A 19255-nucleotide genomic window follows, 5' to 3' on the forward strand; every position below is an offset into this window, starting at 1 on the left:
GAGGGGGCTTGGCTGTGCACTGCATGTGAAAAGGAAGGAAAGATTAGGCAATGTGGAACAAATAAGGCTGAAAACACTTCAGATTTTCCACCTGCTAATGCAAACAACCCAGCCAGAAAAAAACCATGTAAATATGGGGACATATGTATTGAATTGTTATAATATTATTTTTTGCTTGCACTAACTGCAGTAAGGTAACTGATTATCTTATTTTTTTATAACTTAAAAATCTAAAGTTTTCAGAGCTGAAATATTTGGATTACATACTGTATGTTCTATTTGATTACAGTTAAAGCTCTTATTAACTCAAATATTTTCAGGTAGTGTGTTTTCAAACACCTTTTCCATAGCATTTAGCATTTAGAACTTGAAAAAGTGTACAGAATAAGTGCACAAGTTTGTTTGTTTGTTTGTTTGTTTATGTTTATATTTACATATAATTCAAAACAAGAAGTTAATTTGCTATATAGAAAAAGTACTGACTTTGCAGAGCTTGCAAAATTTCAAAATCGCTGGTAGCCCTTCGGCCTGACATTCTTCAGATTTTGGTAGCCCAAAATGAATTTAAGTAGCCTGAGAAAAAAAAAAAAAAAAAAAAAAAAAACACGGCTGAACTTCACTGCAGAAAAATCTGGCATGATTAAAAACTTCAGGGATTGCTTTTTGTCTTCAAATAACAAGTCAAGAGAGTAGGGGTGCAACGGATCACTAAACCCATGGCTCAAATAATATTGCATTAACATATCAGATTTTGAGTAACAGGTCAGATCACTTTGCAGATGAGCAAAAAAAAAAATGGTTCATTATTATTTAAATAACAGAATACTTTTTGATACCACAGCAAAAACTAGTAGCATATAGGGATGTAACAATTCACTCAACTCATGATACTATTCACAATGCTGATTTCACAATACAATTTTCTCACAATTTTTCTTCATATCAAAATGAGATTTAAGACAAATTATAAATGAAAAGCTGTCCTTTTATTATTTCTCCAACAAAATGCTGCACATTTCTTTGTGAAATTGAAATGCCAAATAATAAAACTAACTTGAAAATTTTAAACAAATCCCAAATCAAATAATTAAATAATACAAATAAAATAAATCTCTTCATATAAACAAACTAAGGCTTTGGCTGTGCTTTTTCCGTTTAAAATCAGAGGCAACCACTGCATTCTAATCATGATCCAAACAAAGATGTTAAAAACATTTTATTTAGATTGCAATTAGATTGTATAATTTTGAAATCTGAAGCAAAAACAGAATGGTCTGATTTTAGCTTTGTGAATGAGATGCAAATGTCACTCTCTGACAGCCCAAATGGAAAACACAATAGCCCCGGGACATCGGACTAGCAATTTTGCGAGCCCTGCTTTGTCTGGTGGCCTGGTGTGCACATTCAACATTAAATGTGTAAAAGTTACTAATTAAAAAATATTTTTGCTTGCCTTTACCTCAGCATACATTGGTAGTTGGCTGTTGTAGTTCAAATGTGGCAAAAATGAGTCACAATGAGCAAATTTCTAGTTAAAATCACGGGTCTATAAAAGAGAACTGGATTGCTCATGACGTCGTGAAAGTGAGGCCGCCACCATATTGGTATTCCCTAGTATTCCCATACATTCCATTGAATTAACAGGAAATTGTACAAATTTAATGAGAAAATATCACCTAACAAGTCAGCATTTTTAAATCTGAAGTATTGCTGTACATTCTTACAATCCATACACCCTAGGCATGTAAACAGTTTTTTTTTTTTTTTTTTTTTTTTTTTTTTTTTTTTTAATGTCGGGAACTTCCGCTACTCATTAAAAAGCTACTTTCATTACAGTAGCGAACATCTTGAACAGGGACGGACTAGGAGTAAAAAACAACCTTGGATTTTCTCCCAAATAGGCCCACCACAACTATAAACAGTTGCTACTATCTCACATTATTACAGCGATCCTATCGCATTTATGGCAAATAGCATAACAAAACCCATGGTGACCCTGCTGACAGAAACAATAGAAACCATAACAGAAATCTGAATGATTTCCACTACAAATACCATCAAAAACATTACAAACCAACAACTTTTAACAATTAAAAACATTAAATAATTGTTTCCTGTAGTGTGTTTTGGGAGATATTACATTAGGATTTAGTGACTTTAATAAAAGCCATGCATAGAAGGTGACCAATTACCAGTAGAGACCAACAGGCACCATTACATTCAAACCAATACAAATTTCAATAGCTCTCAAATGCTCCCATTGTAAAATCGCTGCTGTCTCTTTACGAATTCATTGAATATTAATGCAGAAAGATTCGTGAGCGCTCTGACGCTCTGACGTAGATCGAATGCTTATCTTGTATTTAAAGCAGCCACAAAGCAAACAAACTTGTTAAACTTGTGCAGACTAACCACAATGAGGGTAACGTTATAAGTTAACCTCATTAAATATTGTTGTGGACGAAGTATTAAGGTCCTTTACCTAATAATGTATAAAGCACTATAAAAATACTCTGATGCAAGTAAAAGTCCTGCATTGAAAATGTTACTTAAGTAAATATAATCAAGTATAAACATTACTTAATGTTATAAAGTAATGTTAAAGTATAATCAAGGAAATTTGTTTAAAATTAAACTGGGACTACTGTACTATTATTTATGATATCATTAGATTATTATTCCTATATCATTACTGCACATCAGCAACTCACCAGGAACATGAACAATCTCAGACACCTTGGTCCACGTATCATTTTTAATTTTTTATGTCCCTGTACGCAAACAGGGACACATCATAGATTATTGCAAACCCGCCACAGCAATAATCAACCTGTCCTATATTTTGTTTTGAGAACTAATGTGGTCGGAGCTGCATACTCTGGAATCCTCTCAAGCGGTGGACTTCTACGTTCTGACTGGTTGCTGCCGAACCGCGTCATAACCTGCTGTTTATCGCCCAGGCCTACTTCAACACTCCACTACTCACTCAATGGCCAAGTCGCGCCGCGCCACTCCTCGCCGCTGCTCGACGCCGGCTCACATTGAAAATGAATGACTTCCGGCCACTTTGATGCTCTCGACGGTGGCGGTGTGAACACACAGTTAATCTGATACTTTTTCTTTGACTATGAACAAGCCAGGCCAATGGCCGCTGGATGGCCAGTCTGCCCCAGACAGACATGACCTCAACATAAATATAACAAATGACAAAGTGCTCATTCTGAAATCTAAAGAAAGATTTATGCTTTGTATACACACATACGCCTTGTACAGTTATTCATTGTTTATATAATTTTGTTATAGGGTTTTTATTCGTACAGTAGGTGCTAAATGCAAATGGTTCAACTGATTTCGTTAACAGCATTCATTTTGAAGCAGGTAATGATTTAAGTGGTGGTTAAATTAATTGTTAATTTGGCATACAACATTTTACATGGAAATGGTAATGCTAGTAAACATATTTTCGCGATCCTGAAACTGAAATCCTTTAACTAAAAAATTAGTGTTTACTATTGTCATTTTGCATTATTGACACACTATTTCATTGACATACTATGTTCATTACAAAAATTACGATGTCTGATGACCCTCTGATGTCACATGGACTACTTTGATGATGTTTTTATTACCTTTCTGGATGTGGACAGTGTACCGTACATACATTTTCAATGGAGGGACAGAAAGCTCTCGGACTAAATCTAAAATATCTTAAACTGTGTTCCGAAGATGAATGGAGGTCTTACGGGTTTGGAACGACATGAGGGTGAGTCATTAATGACATAATTTTAATATTTGGGTGAACTAACCCTTTAAGCATGCTGTTAATACAATGATACAGGAAGTTTTGTAAGTCCTGGTCTGAAGATATCTGCATGCCAGCATTCAGTTACAGTCATGGCACCACCAGCTGGCAGTAGGAAGTTTGGCAAAAATAAAAGACTTTTGATATATTCTTCCTATATTTATCACTTTAAATTCATATTGCCCACTGTTAGCTGTTTTCTTAAAGCCACTGTCTGGCTGTGAGCCTGGGTGCGAGGGCCCATTCATCATTGCTTGCAGTCTTAATATAAACTAGAGCTTTGATGTGGGAAATAATGACAGTTAGATCCAAAAGGTAGTTTTAGCACAGAACACAGTTAGCTGATTAGCTGAATAAGATTGTGTGCTATGCTAATATGTTACTTTACCGGCATTACTGGCTTGTACTTTTAAATACATAATATTATAAATTGTCGGTTTATTGCTGGTCTGTGGTTTTACACTGCTGTAATTTTTAAAGAATAAATATTTTTATTGTTTAATACTCATTCAAAAGGTCACATACTTGATCTTATTTGTCGCACTGGAAGAACACCTTTTAATTGTAGTTCACATGACCTGGATGAGTTGACTTCTTACTACAACGACCAGCTGCAGAATGTTTTAGATGTTGTTGCACCTGGCAGATCTCGGACTGTCTCATTTGCTCATACTGCTCCATGGTATACTCCTGAGTTACATCAGTTAAAAGCAAAGGGCATCAACTTGAGCTTTTATATATGAGATCTGGTTTAATTGTACGCATGGAAATGTATGTTCACCATATTAGAGACTACAAAGAAGCCCTTTCTACTACTAAAACAAATGATTATGCCAATTTGAAAAACTTTGATGGTGGTGGGAATACAAAAATGTTGTTCTCTACAATGAATAATATTTTGAGACCACCAGATGTTTTTCATTACATTCACATTCTAATACTCTATGTGATACTTTTATGACTTATTTTAGTGCTAAACTTAAAACTATTCATAAGAATTTAACTCCAAATAATGGGGCATATGGTTTATTCTTCTCTTTTCAGGATGTTTCCACTTTAACTTCTTTTTCTAGTTTTTATTTGACTACGGCAAATGAAAGTGGAATGTGTCCAAAAATCTATTACCTGTCAGTTAGACCCTATTCCTACACATCTTAAGTTTTGTTTACCTTCCTTGTTACCACTGATAACTCAAATCATACATTCTTCTCTTATCACTGGTACTATTCCTTCATCCTTTAAAGTAGCAGATATAACTCCCATACTTAAGAAACCTGGTGTGAATCATAATAACCCAGAAAACATTTGATCCATTTCTAATTTACATTTTCTTTCTAAATTACTGGAAAAAATTGTCGCTCAGCAGGTAGGCTACATACTCATTTAATGGAGAATACCTTGTTTGAGCAATTTCAGTCTGCCTATTGTCCGTATCATAGCACGGAGACAGCACTTATTAAAGTCACAAATGATTTGTTAATGGCTGTGGATCCTGGACTTTTATCAAAACTCATTCTTCTCGATTTAACTGCAGCTTTTGACACTATCTCACATAGTATTTTATTTGAGAGGTTGATTTCTATTGGAATCACTGGTTTCCCCTTGATTGGTTTAAATCATATTTATCTGGTCGGACTCAGTTCGTTCAGATAAAAAAAAAAATTAAACCGTGGATATCTCCGATAACCAGTGGTGTGCCTCAAGGCTCAGTTTTGGGCCCTCTTCTGATTTATTTATTGCTTCTAGGACAGATTTTCCATTAATTTAATATAAATTTTCACTGTTATGCAGATGACACTCAGCTCTATATTTCCTTGAAGCCTAATTCAGTATAACCGCCTTCTTCCCTTTTGCTTTGTCTTTCTGAAATTACGTCATGGTTTATATGCAATTTTCTCAAAGTTAATGATGAGAAGACTGAAATAATATCAGTAGGTACTAAATCAAAACTGCGTAACCGTGGAAGTTTTACACTTACTATTGACGATTCTGTTATCTCTCCTCCTTCACAGATTCAGAGTCTGGGTGTCATCCTTGACAGCACTCTGTCTTTTGAGGCACATGTAAATAATATTACACGGTCAGCATATTATTATCTGCAAAATGTCAATCATCTTCCGCAATATCTTTCTGCTTATGGCACTACTTTCCTGGTGCATGCATTAGTTATGTTGATTTCTGTAATTCTCTTCTCAGTGGTATTTCACAGAAACTTATTCATAAACTTCAGATGGTTCAGAATTCAGCGGCTCGGATCATTACACAAACACCATTGAATGAGCATATAACTCCAGTTTTAAGGCACCTTCATTGGTTTCCAATTAGATATCGAATTCAATTTAAGACTTTACTTTTCACTTATAAGGCTCTTCACAATCTAGCACCTTCATATCTGAGTGAACTTTTTCATGTGTATTCACCTACCCGATCTCTCAGGTCTTCTGCTTCTGTGACTCTTGTTGTACCATCTGTACATTTGACTACCATGGGAAGTAGAGCCTTTAGTTGTATTGCTCCAAAGATTTGGAATACTCTACCTCAGGACATACGTAATAGTTTTAGTCTCTCAATTTTTAGATTTTGATTTTTTTTAGATTACCATATCCTAAATGATTTAGTTATGTTATTGGGTATTGCTTTTTCTTTGTATTATTTTTATTGTGTTGTATTGTTTTTTTTTTCTTCTTCTTAAATTATGTATTTTATTATTGTACCTGTAAGGTGTCCTTGAGTGACTTGAAAGGCGCCCATAAATAAAATGAATTATTATTATTATTATTATTATTATTATTATTATATTGTTAATTATAGTTGTTCATATTAAATATGTATGAACTTATTACATGACTTAGATTTATTTATTTTGCAAAATCTTTTCATTTTAATAAATATTACATGAAATTTATTACAAATTGTTGCCGCTCCAATTAGGCTCAGTGTGCTCCCTTTAAAGGGTTAGTTAACCCAAATATTAAAATTATGTCATTAATGACTCACCCTCATGTCGTTCCAAACCCGTAAGACCTCCGTTCATCTTCGGAACACAGTTTAAGATATTTTAGATTTAGTCCGAGAGCTTTCAGTCCCCTCCATTGAGAATGTATGTACGGTATACTGTCCACGTCCAGAAAGGTAATAAAAACATCATCAAAGTAGTCCATGTGACATCAGAGGGTCCGTTAGAATTTTTTGAAGCATCGAAAATACATTTTGGTCCAAAAATAGCAAAAACTACGACTTTATTCAGCGTTCTCTTCTCTTCCGTGTCTGTTATGAGCGCGTTCACAATACTGCAGTTTAGTGATATCCGGTTCGCGAACGAATCACTCGTTGTAACCGGATCTTCTTGAACCAGTTCACCAAATCGAACTGAATCATTTGAAACGGTTCGCGTCTCCAATAAGCATTAATCCACAAATGACTTAAGCTGTTAACTTTTTTTAATGTGGCTGACACTCCCTCTGAGTTCAAATAAACCAATATCCCGGAGTAATTCATTTACTCAAACAGTACACTGACTGAACTGCTGTGAAGCTGCCAGATAACGAACAAAACATTGACTCGTTCTCGAGTCAAGAACCGGTTGCATAGGTTTTCGGATCACTAGTAGTGATGGGAAGTTCTGTTCTTTTCCGCGAACCGGTTCTTTCAGACAGTTCGATTCAATAAACTGGTTGAAGAAAAACGGTTCAACACCAGTTCTTTTGCGCTCAACGTAATGACTTCATTGGCGATGACTGCCCTTGATTCAAGCCTTCGGTTTACCCGCGCTCATAACATTAGTAATCAGTTCAGAATCAATCATCAAAAGAACCAGTTCGGTTCAGACGCGCTGTGTGTCAGTCTGAATCACTCATGCGCAGTATCATCAGCTTCCTCGGTTCTCGAATCGGACGCGTCCGACAGAAACGGTTCTTGACTCGAGAATGAGTCAATCTTTCTTTTCGTTATCTGGCTCGGCTCGATGTTCATCTTCAGTTCTCTCTTCACAGCAGTTCAGTCAGTGTACTGTTTGAGTAAATGAATTACTCCGGGATATTGGTTTATTTGAACTCAGAGGGAGTGCCAGCCACATCAAAAAAAAGTTAACAGCTTAAGTCATTTGTGGATTAATGCTTTTTGGAGAAGCGAACCGTTTCAAACGATTCAGTTCGATTTGGTGAGACTGGTTCAAGAAGATCCGGTTAGAACGAGTGATTCGTTCGCGAACCGGATATCACTAAACTGCAGTATTGTGAACGCGCTCATAACAGACACGGAAGAGAAGAGAACGCTGAATAAAGTCGTAGTTTTTGATATTTTTGGACCAAAATGTATTTTCGATGCTTCAAAAAATTCTAACGGACCCTCTGATGTCACATGGACTACTTTGATGATGTTTTTATTACCTTTCTGGGAACGGAGGTCTTACTGGTTTGGAACGACATGAAATTGAGTCACTAAAAACACACGGACTAAATCTAAAATATCTTAAACTGTGTTCCGAAGATGAACGGAGGTCTTACGGGTTTGGAACGACATGAGGGTGAGTCATTAATGACATAATTTTAATATTTGGGTGAACTAACCCTTTAAGCTCTCCCACATTCAATGTCTATGTAAATACTTCATAAACGGACTTTAAATATTAACTGATGTTGTCACTTTAAGTTAATAAAATATTTTTAAAATATTTTAATAACTTCTAACTTTTCTTGATTTAAGATGAAAATATCTAGACATAACCTGTAGTTTATGCCCAAAAGATGATAGACGACATGCGTCTATTCAAAGAAGGATCCATTAGAAACCTGTCATATATGTCCAGGGAAAAAAAGCAACTAAAGCCTGGAATACACTATGTGACTTTTACAATTTGAACAGATTGTTAAAACACACCAGGCAATACACACTTACAGACTTCGTAAATGGTCACAAAGGAAAACTGTCCATCATACACTAAACGACTGAGGATCTCACACTAGCAGACTTTAATTCCGATCACAAACAAAAATAGTCACACCAGAAACGTGCACATTGTTGCTAGGAGACACATAACAAATGAAAACAATATATGTTCTAAAATCAGTAAAAAAAAAATATATGTTTGATGTCCTCTGTCTGGATGGAATCAAAGTCTGTAGCTTAAAAATCTGAGTCTGTGACCATCATACAATACATGATTTTCTATTAGATATGTCAACTCAAATCTGCAGACTGGCTCTGACATTTGGCAACTAATTTCAACTTCTCCAGACTGTAAATCGCAAGTCGCAACATCTAACTACTGGGGTGCATCAGGGCTCAGTTCTTGGACAACTTCTCTTCTCTGTCTACATGGCATCATAGAAGGTCTGGACAGAACTGCTTGTGGTTCCATCAAACCAACAGCTTCCATCTCAGCTTGTCTAACAGACATTTCTTGCTGGATGAAGGACCATCACCTTCAGCTCAACCTTGCCAAGACAGAACTGCTTGTGGTTCCATCAAACCCATCGTTTCATCCGTTCATTTGCACAAGTCACAATCAAGTTAGACACATCCACCATAACTCCTTCAAAAACAGCCAGAAACCTTGGAGTTATGATTGATGATCGCTAACTTTTTCAGAACCACATTGCTGTCTGGTCCTGTAGATTTGCTTTATTCAACATTAAGAACGATCAGACCCTTTCTTTGCGGAACATGCTGCATCTCCTTGTTCAAGCTCTTGTTCTGTCCAGGCTAGATGACTATTGCAATGCTCTCTTGTCAGGTCTTCAGCCAGCCATTTTCTATCAAACCTTTAAAATTAATCCAGAATGCGCGAGCAAGATAAATTTTTAATGAGCCGAAAAGAATGCACCGTCACACCTCTGTTTATCAATTTGCACTGGCTACCAATAGCTGCTTGCATAAAATTGCATAAAAAGGCATTGATGTTTGTTTCCTACAAAACCACCACTGGCTCTGCACCCCTTTACCTAAATTCATTACTTCAGGACTTATGTGCCCTCTAGAAGCTTGCGTTCTGCAAGTGAATGTTGCTTGATTGTGCCATCCCAGAGAAGCACAAAGTCACTTTTACAAACTTTTAAATTAAATGAATGACGTGCCCAACTCAATCCCGAGCAGCTGAGTCCATTGCCATCTTCAAAGAATCGGCTTAAAACACATCTCTGTCATCTTTATTGGACCCTCTAACTTTTAGCACTCACTATTCTAATTCTATTCTTTAAAAAAAAAAATCTAACTACCTTTCTAATCTTTTTGTATTTTATCTATTTTCATTTAATTTATTATACATTTATAAAAAAAAGACCTCTAACAATAGCTTGCTCTATTCTTTTTCTATTCTATCTGTTTTCTTTTTATTTATTATATTATTTAAAAGCCCTTGCTACATGTAATATGCGTTTAAGCTAGCTGAGACTTGTTATAGCACTTATATATCATTGCTCTTTTGTTGTTTTTGATTGCTTCCATTGTCCTCATTTGTAAGTCGCTTTGGATAAAAGCGAATACTAAATGACTAAATGTAAATGTAATGTAATGTAAATGTAAATTGGTGGAAAATCAGGGCAAACAAATGTGTGGTGTATTCCTTAGAATATAAATAAGTTGTCATCCATTTAATTAGAGTCTTCATAATGAGGCTAGTTTATGTGTCCATCCCCATGAATAAAACATATTTTATTAGTACGTTTTGTTCTTAGATTTTTTAATCTGTGTTACTTAGCTGAATGTGGAATAGTCTAGATTTTGCAGTGTGCTAAAATGACACTTTATTAGGAATATATAACTGATCAAATTGATTGCCTTGTTGCTTGATTTTAGTGTTGTTGTGTTTTTTTTTTTTTGTTTTTTTTTGTGATTGACTTTGTACCTTCAAATAAAACATTTTTCAGTTATTCTTTAAAAAGACATCTTACAGTTTAGTTTACCTTCCTTGTTACCCAATGATAACTCAAATCATACATTATTCTCTTATCACTGGTACTATTCCTTCAACCTTTAAAGTAGCTACAGATATAGAGCTCCCATACTTAAAGTGAAAAAATGAAAGTCGTGACCATTTGCAAAGTATGGTAACTCATACTCGGAATTGGTGCTCTGCATTTAACCTCCCATCCAAGTGCACACACACTACAGTGGGTGTAGCAGTGAGATAGTGAACACCACCCATGAAAGAACACACCCGGAGCAGTGGGCAGCTATATATCCAGCGCCCAGGGAGCAACTCGGGGTTCAGTGCCTTGCTCAAGGGCACTTCAGCCATGGGTACTGAGGGTGGAAGAGAGTGCTGTTCATTCATTCCCTCCCACCTACAACTCCTGCCAGCACCGAGAATTGAGCCTGCGACCTTCTGGTTACAAGTCCAATTCTGTACCCATTAGGCCATAGCTGCCCTAGGAAAACATTAAGAATTAAGAAAATTTTCCAAAATTAACATCGTTAACAAAATTAATATCGTCTTCTGTCAGCCCATCGGCGATGGACGATGGCAACGTCCTATCAGCCCAACCCCTAGTACACTATGGCCAGAATGTATGTAATCAGGGTTGGCATCATCTGAGGTCAATTGGTAGTTCTGTATGTTGTTTCAGGGTTGGCATCATCTGAGGTCCTCTGAGAGGGCTTGGCAACATCTTTTCTCAGGTGTTCTGGGATCCAGACTGAAGTTTGTGTAAATCCGAGGCAGAAACGGAGAAACAAATGGGACATAATTAGCGTAGCTGCATGTTCCCAACCAAGTAAATGTATTTCGTTTTAACCCAAGCTAAAGAATAATAATATGAATTTGAATAAACAGTGCCAAAATGCTATTAATTGTTTGAATACTGTAATAACATAGTAAGAGTTTGAAATCTGAAACTTTGTTTTCATATCAAAAGTAGCAAAGCACAAAGCTTATTGCAATTTATTGGATGGCATCTGTTCTACAATGCTCAGCCCGGACAAACCATCCTGGTTTAGGGTATGAACTGTTTCTTAGGGATGGAAACTCCCATTCTGAAAGATCATGGTGTGGTCTGATCTTCTGTCCACAAATAGAGAGACTTAGAGAAGATGTTATAATGTGTAATATTAATATATAAGGTATGTATAAGGTCACATATATTTTAAATCACTTTCTGCTCACTTTTGTTTCGACTGAGCATGTAGGCTTCAGGGAGAAGCAGAAAAAGAAAATAAACAAAACATTTGTATGTCTGTGTACAGTGAGGGTTGAAGCTTGTTGCTGTGGTAACAGTAAAGGGCCAAACTATTGTGTCAAATTGAATTGGGGATAAGGATAGCTGAGAGCTCCAAGTTTAATTATTTTCACACATTTCACCCCTGTTCATTGCAAGTAAAATCACTTGTGTATGCAACTACATTTTGCACTAAGCAACTAAACAATGTTCATCATTAGACATTGGGCTAATAAATTGTTAGATTTCACTCGCCAGTGATTGAGGTAGAGGTTTTGAGTTTAGTAGAGATTACAGTTAGGTTCATATATATTTGGACACTGACACAATTTTCATAATTTCGGCTTTGTATGCCACCAGAACAGAATTAAAAATAAAACAATCAAGAACTGAAGTGCATTCAAGGGGTTATATAACATAAAGAAATATAACATAAACAAAAATGCTTGGCAGTTGACATATCGGTAAGCCCTGCCCCCTCTTAGTTACTGTTGCTCCCTCAGACAAACAAATGACATACAATGAAATCTGTCAGTGTGAAAACCTTGTCGCACTATGATTTAGCACAGTTTTGGACATAGAAGTGCCACCATTCAAGTCGGAATTAAATATTCCATATAATTTTTTTTTTAAATAATATGGGTGGGTAACTTGAAGCGAGGGTTTACAGGTCACAATGCAAGTGGGGAGAAGTCTCCTGTAACGGTCATCACAATCGCAGATGACAACATGCAGGATCGCGGATGTAGAGTACGACTAAATTAATATACATTTTCCTTTTTTAATATGGAGAGGCACTGAAATGGTAGCCCTTCGTTTATGTGTTTTTAACTTACACTGTACATGATGTGAGAACAGTTTGCTATTAGGTTTTTAATAGCATTGACTAACTAATTTTAATGTTAGCTGGTTTTAGCAAGAGATACTGTACCTTGCTGAAACACGAGATGACATTAACGTTATGCTTTGAGCAGCATGATAATTGTAACTTAATGAGTGTATTACAACCAGAAAATGAATGTTTTTTGACTTCATTGGTATTGGGGTTGAATGCTTAGGGACATTTTTCTCTGTTTTGTTTGGGTTTAGGAAATGTATTTAAATTCTATTGCCCATCCTCTCAGGATAACTGGAATCAGTTTTACAAGTATCACAGACACATTGTTTTTTTTTTTTTTTTTAATTTTTTTTTTTCATAGCATAAACATCATCAAATTGATGAAAGCTTCGGATCTTCCGGTGTTTCTCTATGTCGCTGAAAACCTAAAGATGTCAGAGTTCCGCTCCCCGTGTAACTGAAACCCGACTGCCATTGGCTCATCTGCATTCAAGGGATGGGACTTACCGATAGGGTCAATTACAACCATTTTTTTGTACCCTGTTCCCCCATTTTCAGGGCTCAAATGTAATTGGACAAATAAATATAATCATAAATTAAATGTTCATTTTTAATATTTTATTGAGAATCCTTTGCAGGCAATGACTGCCTTCAGTCTGGAACTAATGGACAGTCATCTAAATCGGACTGGGTTTCCTCCTTTGTGATGCCTTGCCAGGCCTTTTACTGCAGCTGACATCAGTTGTTGTTTGTTTGTGGGTCTTTCGGCCTTTTATGTTTTTTAGTCTTCAGCAAGCGAAATGCATGCTCAATCTGGTAGAAATCAGGAAACTGACTTGGCCAGAACATTCCACTTTTTTACCTTCAAAAAAACTCCTGGGTTGCTTTTTTCTGTATGTTTTGGGTCATCATCCATTTGTACTATGAAGCGTCGCTCAATCAACTTGCCTGAACACTTGGGCAGAGAGTATATCTCTATATACTTTAGAATTGTCATCAATTGTATCGAATCATGTCATCATAAACGCCAATAACCCAGTGCCACTGGACAGCCATGCATGCTCATGCCATCACACTGCACCACCATGTTTCGCAGATGATGTTTGTATGCTTTGGATCATGAGCTGTTCCAAAGCCTTCTCCTTACATTTTTCTACCCGTCATTCTGGTAACAGGTTGATCTTAATTTCAGCCGTCCAAAGAATGCCTTTCCAGACGTGGTCTGGCATTTTTTTTTTCTTGTTGTGAACCCTCTGTATTTGCTCTCGTGAGGTCTTCTCTTGATTGTAAAATTTGACAGTGACACGCCTACCTCCTGGAGAGTATTCTTCAGTTGCCTGGAAGTTGTGAAAAGGTTTTTTCTTTACCATGGAGAATGTTTGCTGAGTGTACCAAAATCTTACTGAACTGTTACATCAAAATGAGGTATATACCAATATAATTTAGAGGTGTAACAGTACACAAATATGGTGCCCTAGGCTGTATTGTTAATGCTCTGTTAAGTCCACGAGGGGGACCGTAGGGTGTCCCATTCATCATTTTAGCTTTTTCAGAAGGGTGCTCGCGAGTGTCCCCTTTTCCGACCGCTTTGAGCCCTTGATGCGCACTTCTGCTGAGCCTGTGAGATATGCAGCCCACTTCTACATGACAGTCAAAGCGACATTACGTCACGAAAGTGTATGGCAGAGTATGGCAGTTGCCATACCCTAGCCCAATCAGGTGTGCCATGAAAAAATTATCCAAACTTAATATCTCTGTTATATTTTGTTATTATTTTAAATCAGAGAGTTTTTACAAATAGTTAACCAATAATAAAACTTCGTAATGCCATAGGATCCTCAAGCTCTCAGCGAAACCTCGTAACTTCACCCCGCCTCCATTCAGATTGATGCGCAGCACACAGGAGGAGACAGATCTCTGCTTTTTTGCAATACAAGGATAAATAAATAACTAAGGTCAATGTTTGTTTTTGTGTGTTTGAAGAATGGAGAACATTGTAGGCTATTTGCCATCTAGTTGTAGCCAAATATGCTTTTTGTACGTTTTTAAAAAATATACTGTGCATATCGCATTTTCAAATCATTTATATCAAGAGATTTTGGCCAAGTGTATTAAACAACAAGAAAAACTAAGCATCCATAGAACTACAGTAAACGTTATATAACCTGTAAAAGTTGATGAAAGCGTATAATACGATGTACTTTCTGCCTCAGATGCCATACTATTGACAAAAAAAACACAGATCTCTGTCATTCGCTTGTCATAAACATTAACTCCATTTGAGCTTGATTTTCGTTAAGTGCCAATGTCTGATACAATACCACACTGATGACGCAGCGTTTAATTATTAATTTTTTTTTTTTTTTTTTTACCCTGTAGGCTATTTCAGTGCTTCCGTGTGCCATGGGATTGCTTTATTATATGACATACCCCCCCCCAAATTGTTCCATTTAGGGTTAAACTAAATGGAACAATGTAAAGTGTACCATTCAGTCTTTGGCTTGATTTAGCAGTGGCACATAAAAATAATTAATAATTTTGATTTTATACATGAGGTCTTTACATATCAAAACAATAATTTATCCCAATACAGTGAATTCAATTCAGGCTGAGTTTGCTTGTGTCCAGTTGTGAAATAAATAATTATGCAACAACTGACATGATCAGGCACTTTGTTTGGAAATTACAACCACCTCACAAATGTTTGAATGCTTCAAAAGGTATCAGAGACAATGTGTTTCTTAGAGGCGCACACCTTTTGGAAAACTTTAGCAGGCATCTGAAATAAATTTTTATTCCATTTGATCCTGTTGTAGTATCTTTCCATTCCATAACATGCACCAATTGGCAGGCCCAAGAGACACATAGGTTTGATCAGTGTCTGTGCAGACAGACTTCGTGCTGATATATTAATCTGTTATGTAATGAAGAGGAAAGTAGACAACGAGTCATTTTGGCCGCTTGGTTTCAATAAAACAGCTGTTTTAGAGCTAACTATGGAAGTACATAGTTCTAAAACGCACAGTATATACTAGGGTTGTGTAATAAACCGGTAGACGCATCAAACCCATGGGAATTTTGCCGACCATGGGCGATTATACTCACATGATGTTCCAGATGTTACCATTAAAGTTGATATATTTCTTATGCAGTTTTTAGCCTTGCCCTTTTTTTTTAACTTTCAAGTTACTTTAAACAATTCAAGCTCAATACCACACAAAATAAGAATATTTGAGACTCGCGCACCTATTGTCTGACAGATCTTTTTCTGTAACTTTGGATAACTTTTTGCTTACTACATTAAGTTTGGTTAGTTATTATTTTTTTCTATAAGCGCTATAGAGATTGGTATTAAGAATTGTGAATTCATGTCATATAAAATTTGGGGTCATTACAACCATATCTAACAAAATGCAATATTCTATTCTGATATCATATCATTATTGTGAAAACACTATCCTGTGCCATTTACTTAATCAAAGGGCCTTGACTTCTGCAATTGTGCTTCTGTTTATGGCAAGTAGGGGCTGGGCAATTTTTCACAGATTTTATTAATTCGAATTTAGTATTTTGCCACAATTTAGGCCTTTTTTTATAAACGAGTCAAGGAATCACAATTTTGAATAGAAATATTACTAAATGTTAGAATTAGACACGTTGATCATCTGCTAATGATAACAGTTAAGAGAAAAGAATGATCTGAATGCACAAAGACGCCTGTGATGAACCGCTCACGTGGTGACGCACTCGATGAAGGAACACATGTAGAACATATTGCTGAGGTGGCCATTCACGCAGAATGCACATCTATGTGCTTCTGCAGCTCTCTGTGCTTCTCACCTTAGTCTGTGTTTTCAGTGTTTCAGTGATCTTTGATGGCAGTATTACCAAAACTGAATGTTCAACTGTCAGTGGTCCCCATCCTGCACCATTCGGTCAATTATGACCTCAGCCAGGATGCTGTGATCAGCTACAGTTTTGGTTATTATTCGTTGGCATCTGCTCAGCTTAGAATGTGTTGTGTATTTTCAGATTTTTTGATAGTTGATACAGTTTGGTATGGCAGTGTATGCTCTAAAAATATAAATTATACATTTAGTGAATGTTTGGAATTGGGGGAATGACAAATAAGAGTGTCCAAGATAAAGAAAAGTAAAAAAAAAAAAAAAAAAAAACTTTCCAAATATGATTTGAAACCTATAAAAACACAAAAATCAACAGTTCTTTCTCTCCAAACAGGTCCGTCCAGCCCATGATTGAGGATAAGGGTCACCGTGTGACAGACTATTTTGTTGTGTCTGGCCTGACTGACAAGTCCACACCACTAGAGCAATCACAGACCTCTAATGAAGCCAAGTCCAGTGGGCCCAAGGCACCCATCACAGACCTTGCCGTCATCAACAAGTCTGCCGGAGAAACTGTGCCTGAAGGTTTCACATGCATTGAGAGTACCTACAGTGGCCAACCGGCCAATCTCAACCATGGCAGCCTCAAGAGCCCAGAACTCTTCCTGTGTTACAAGAGGGGTCGTGGGAAGCCCCCACTCATTGACATCGGGTGAGTTTGTAGGGTGAATGGGGGTTCCTCTGTGTAGCAGTACTCTTAAACTGATATTTATTATTCAAACAGAAGTCAAAATGAGTCACAGGTTTTTACAACTTTGTTTGAATTGGGAATGTCTGCATGATCTGTCTGAATCAAGCTTTTTCAGGCTGGTTTGGAAATTCTTGTTATAATCTTACAGCTGTACGTTACACACCTTTTTAAATTATGACAAAAAGCACAAAGGTGATTATAAAAAAAAAAAACTAACTTATAACTACCAACTACCAGCATTGCAAGTAGCCTAGTAAAATATGCATGGCACTGTGACTTATCCTGGAATATGATGCAATGAAAATAAATAGAAGTTGTTCTGGATAAATATTTATTTTATTATTTAACTTGACTTGATGATTAGTTTTAAAAATAATTTATTACTTTTTAAAAATATATATATATATAGTATTGAATTTATTTTTTGGCATAGCTTATTTATTATTTTTTCATTACTTTTAATGCTTTAGTTTTTTATTAATTCATTTATTTATTTTATATTTATTTATGTATATATTACTTTACTTTTATATTTATTCCCACACATGAATTTCTTATCATATTTAAATATTGCAACATTTTATTTATTTTTTGTTTGTATTCTGTCTTTTTTTATGATACTTAGGTGGGCTTGCTTACCATTGTTTTTTTGTAGACTAAAGAGTAAGCTTGATTACTTCTCTGATTTGTTTTGGAGTGACTTCAGGTCCTAGCCATATTATGTGTAAATTATGGTTGATGCTTCACAAATAGCTAGAGGTGAACATTTTCGCTTATAGCTGGAGGTGCTTATGTTTTTTAGGAGAGCTTTATGCCGGTGTTCTAAGGATTGTGTTAACTAAGGATATGCGTGGTGAACTATTTCTTTTCTTAATTTTCAGTCACCTTGATACATATGCGTAAACTTCATAGATGCTCAGTGAGATGATACTGAGGAACAGCCATAATAAAGTTTTCACAATATTCTTCTGGCATGAATTTTTTTTTTTAGCAAATATCCCATTACTACTGGTATTAATATGGAAGTAGCCTTAGGGAGGATTCCCTCATTTCCTTGTTGCATACATAAAAGTAAAAATAAATAAATGCATAAATAAATATGTAAATACATACATGACAGAATATATAAATATAAATATGAAAGCATAAATAATAAATATACAATAAAAAAAAACATGTTAAAAGAATTAAAGACAGAAAATAATAAATATATAAAATAAAAATAATACAAAAAATAGTTTAGAATAGTTTATCAAGTCATTTATTCATTCATTTTACCTATCATTCATTCATTAAGTAGGCTTTAGCCACATTTCCATAGAAATGTGTTCATAATATTTGCAAGCTTATCTTATACCTCATGGGGCCTGGTGAATTGTATAAATAAATGTATATTAATATATATAGTTAAAATGTTTTAAATAATTTATTTAATTCAGTTTAAACATTTTTGTTCAATGTTTTTGCTATATCCCAATTGCCTATATTTTCTACATTAATATTTTAATGATGACATTGTCATTCAAATACCCACCCCTCTGGTTGTAACAAATTTGCACCTTTGCATATATGCATGTTCATTCAAAATCTATTTGTGGCCTCCATTCAGCATCAGCTGACTACGAGTTTTTATAGTTCAGCTCAAGGCCTTCACTCTTTTAATAGACATAGTCCACTGTCACCACTGACTGGATCCCTCCCTGGTACAAACTCCTCTATGCTCTCCCCAACAATCATCATTGCTAAAATCACAGCATGGACACCACACCCTTATTTCATTAGTTTTCACCATATTCCCCCTTTTGAACATATTGTATGTAGCCTATATTGTGATACAAAATAAACCCTCAAGGCCTGACACAACAT

General features: G+C 35.8%; 1 protein-coding gene across 1 annotated transcript in view; it reads left to right on the forward strand.

The window, feature by feature from the left end:
- Positions 1-19255, forward strand: part of dennd4c (DENN/MADD domain containing 4C) — a 93891-nt gene that overhangs the window by 27175 nt on the left and 47461 nt on the right. Inside the window, 1 exon segment of the mRNA XM_042728407.1 lies at positions 17033-17350. Within this exon segment, the coding sequence (XP_042584341.1) occupies positions 17046-17350 (305 nt within the window). The 5' untranslated portion in view covers positions 17033-17045.

The sequence above is a fragment of the Cyprinus carpio genome, chromosome B7 (assembly GCF_018340385.1).
Source record: "Cyprinus carpio isolate SPL01 chromosome B7, ASM1834038v1, whole genome shotgun sequence".
Classification (NCBI taxonomy): domain Eukaryota; kingdom Metazoa; phylum Chordata; class Actinopteri; order Cypriniformes; family Cyprinidae; genus Cyprinus; species Cyprinus carpio.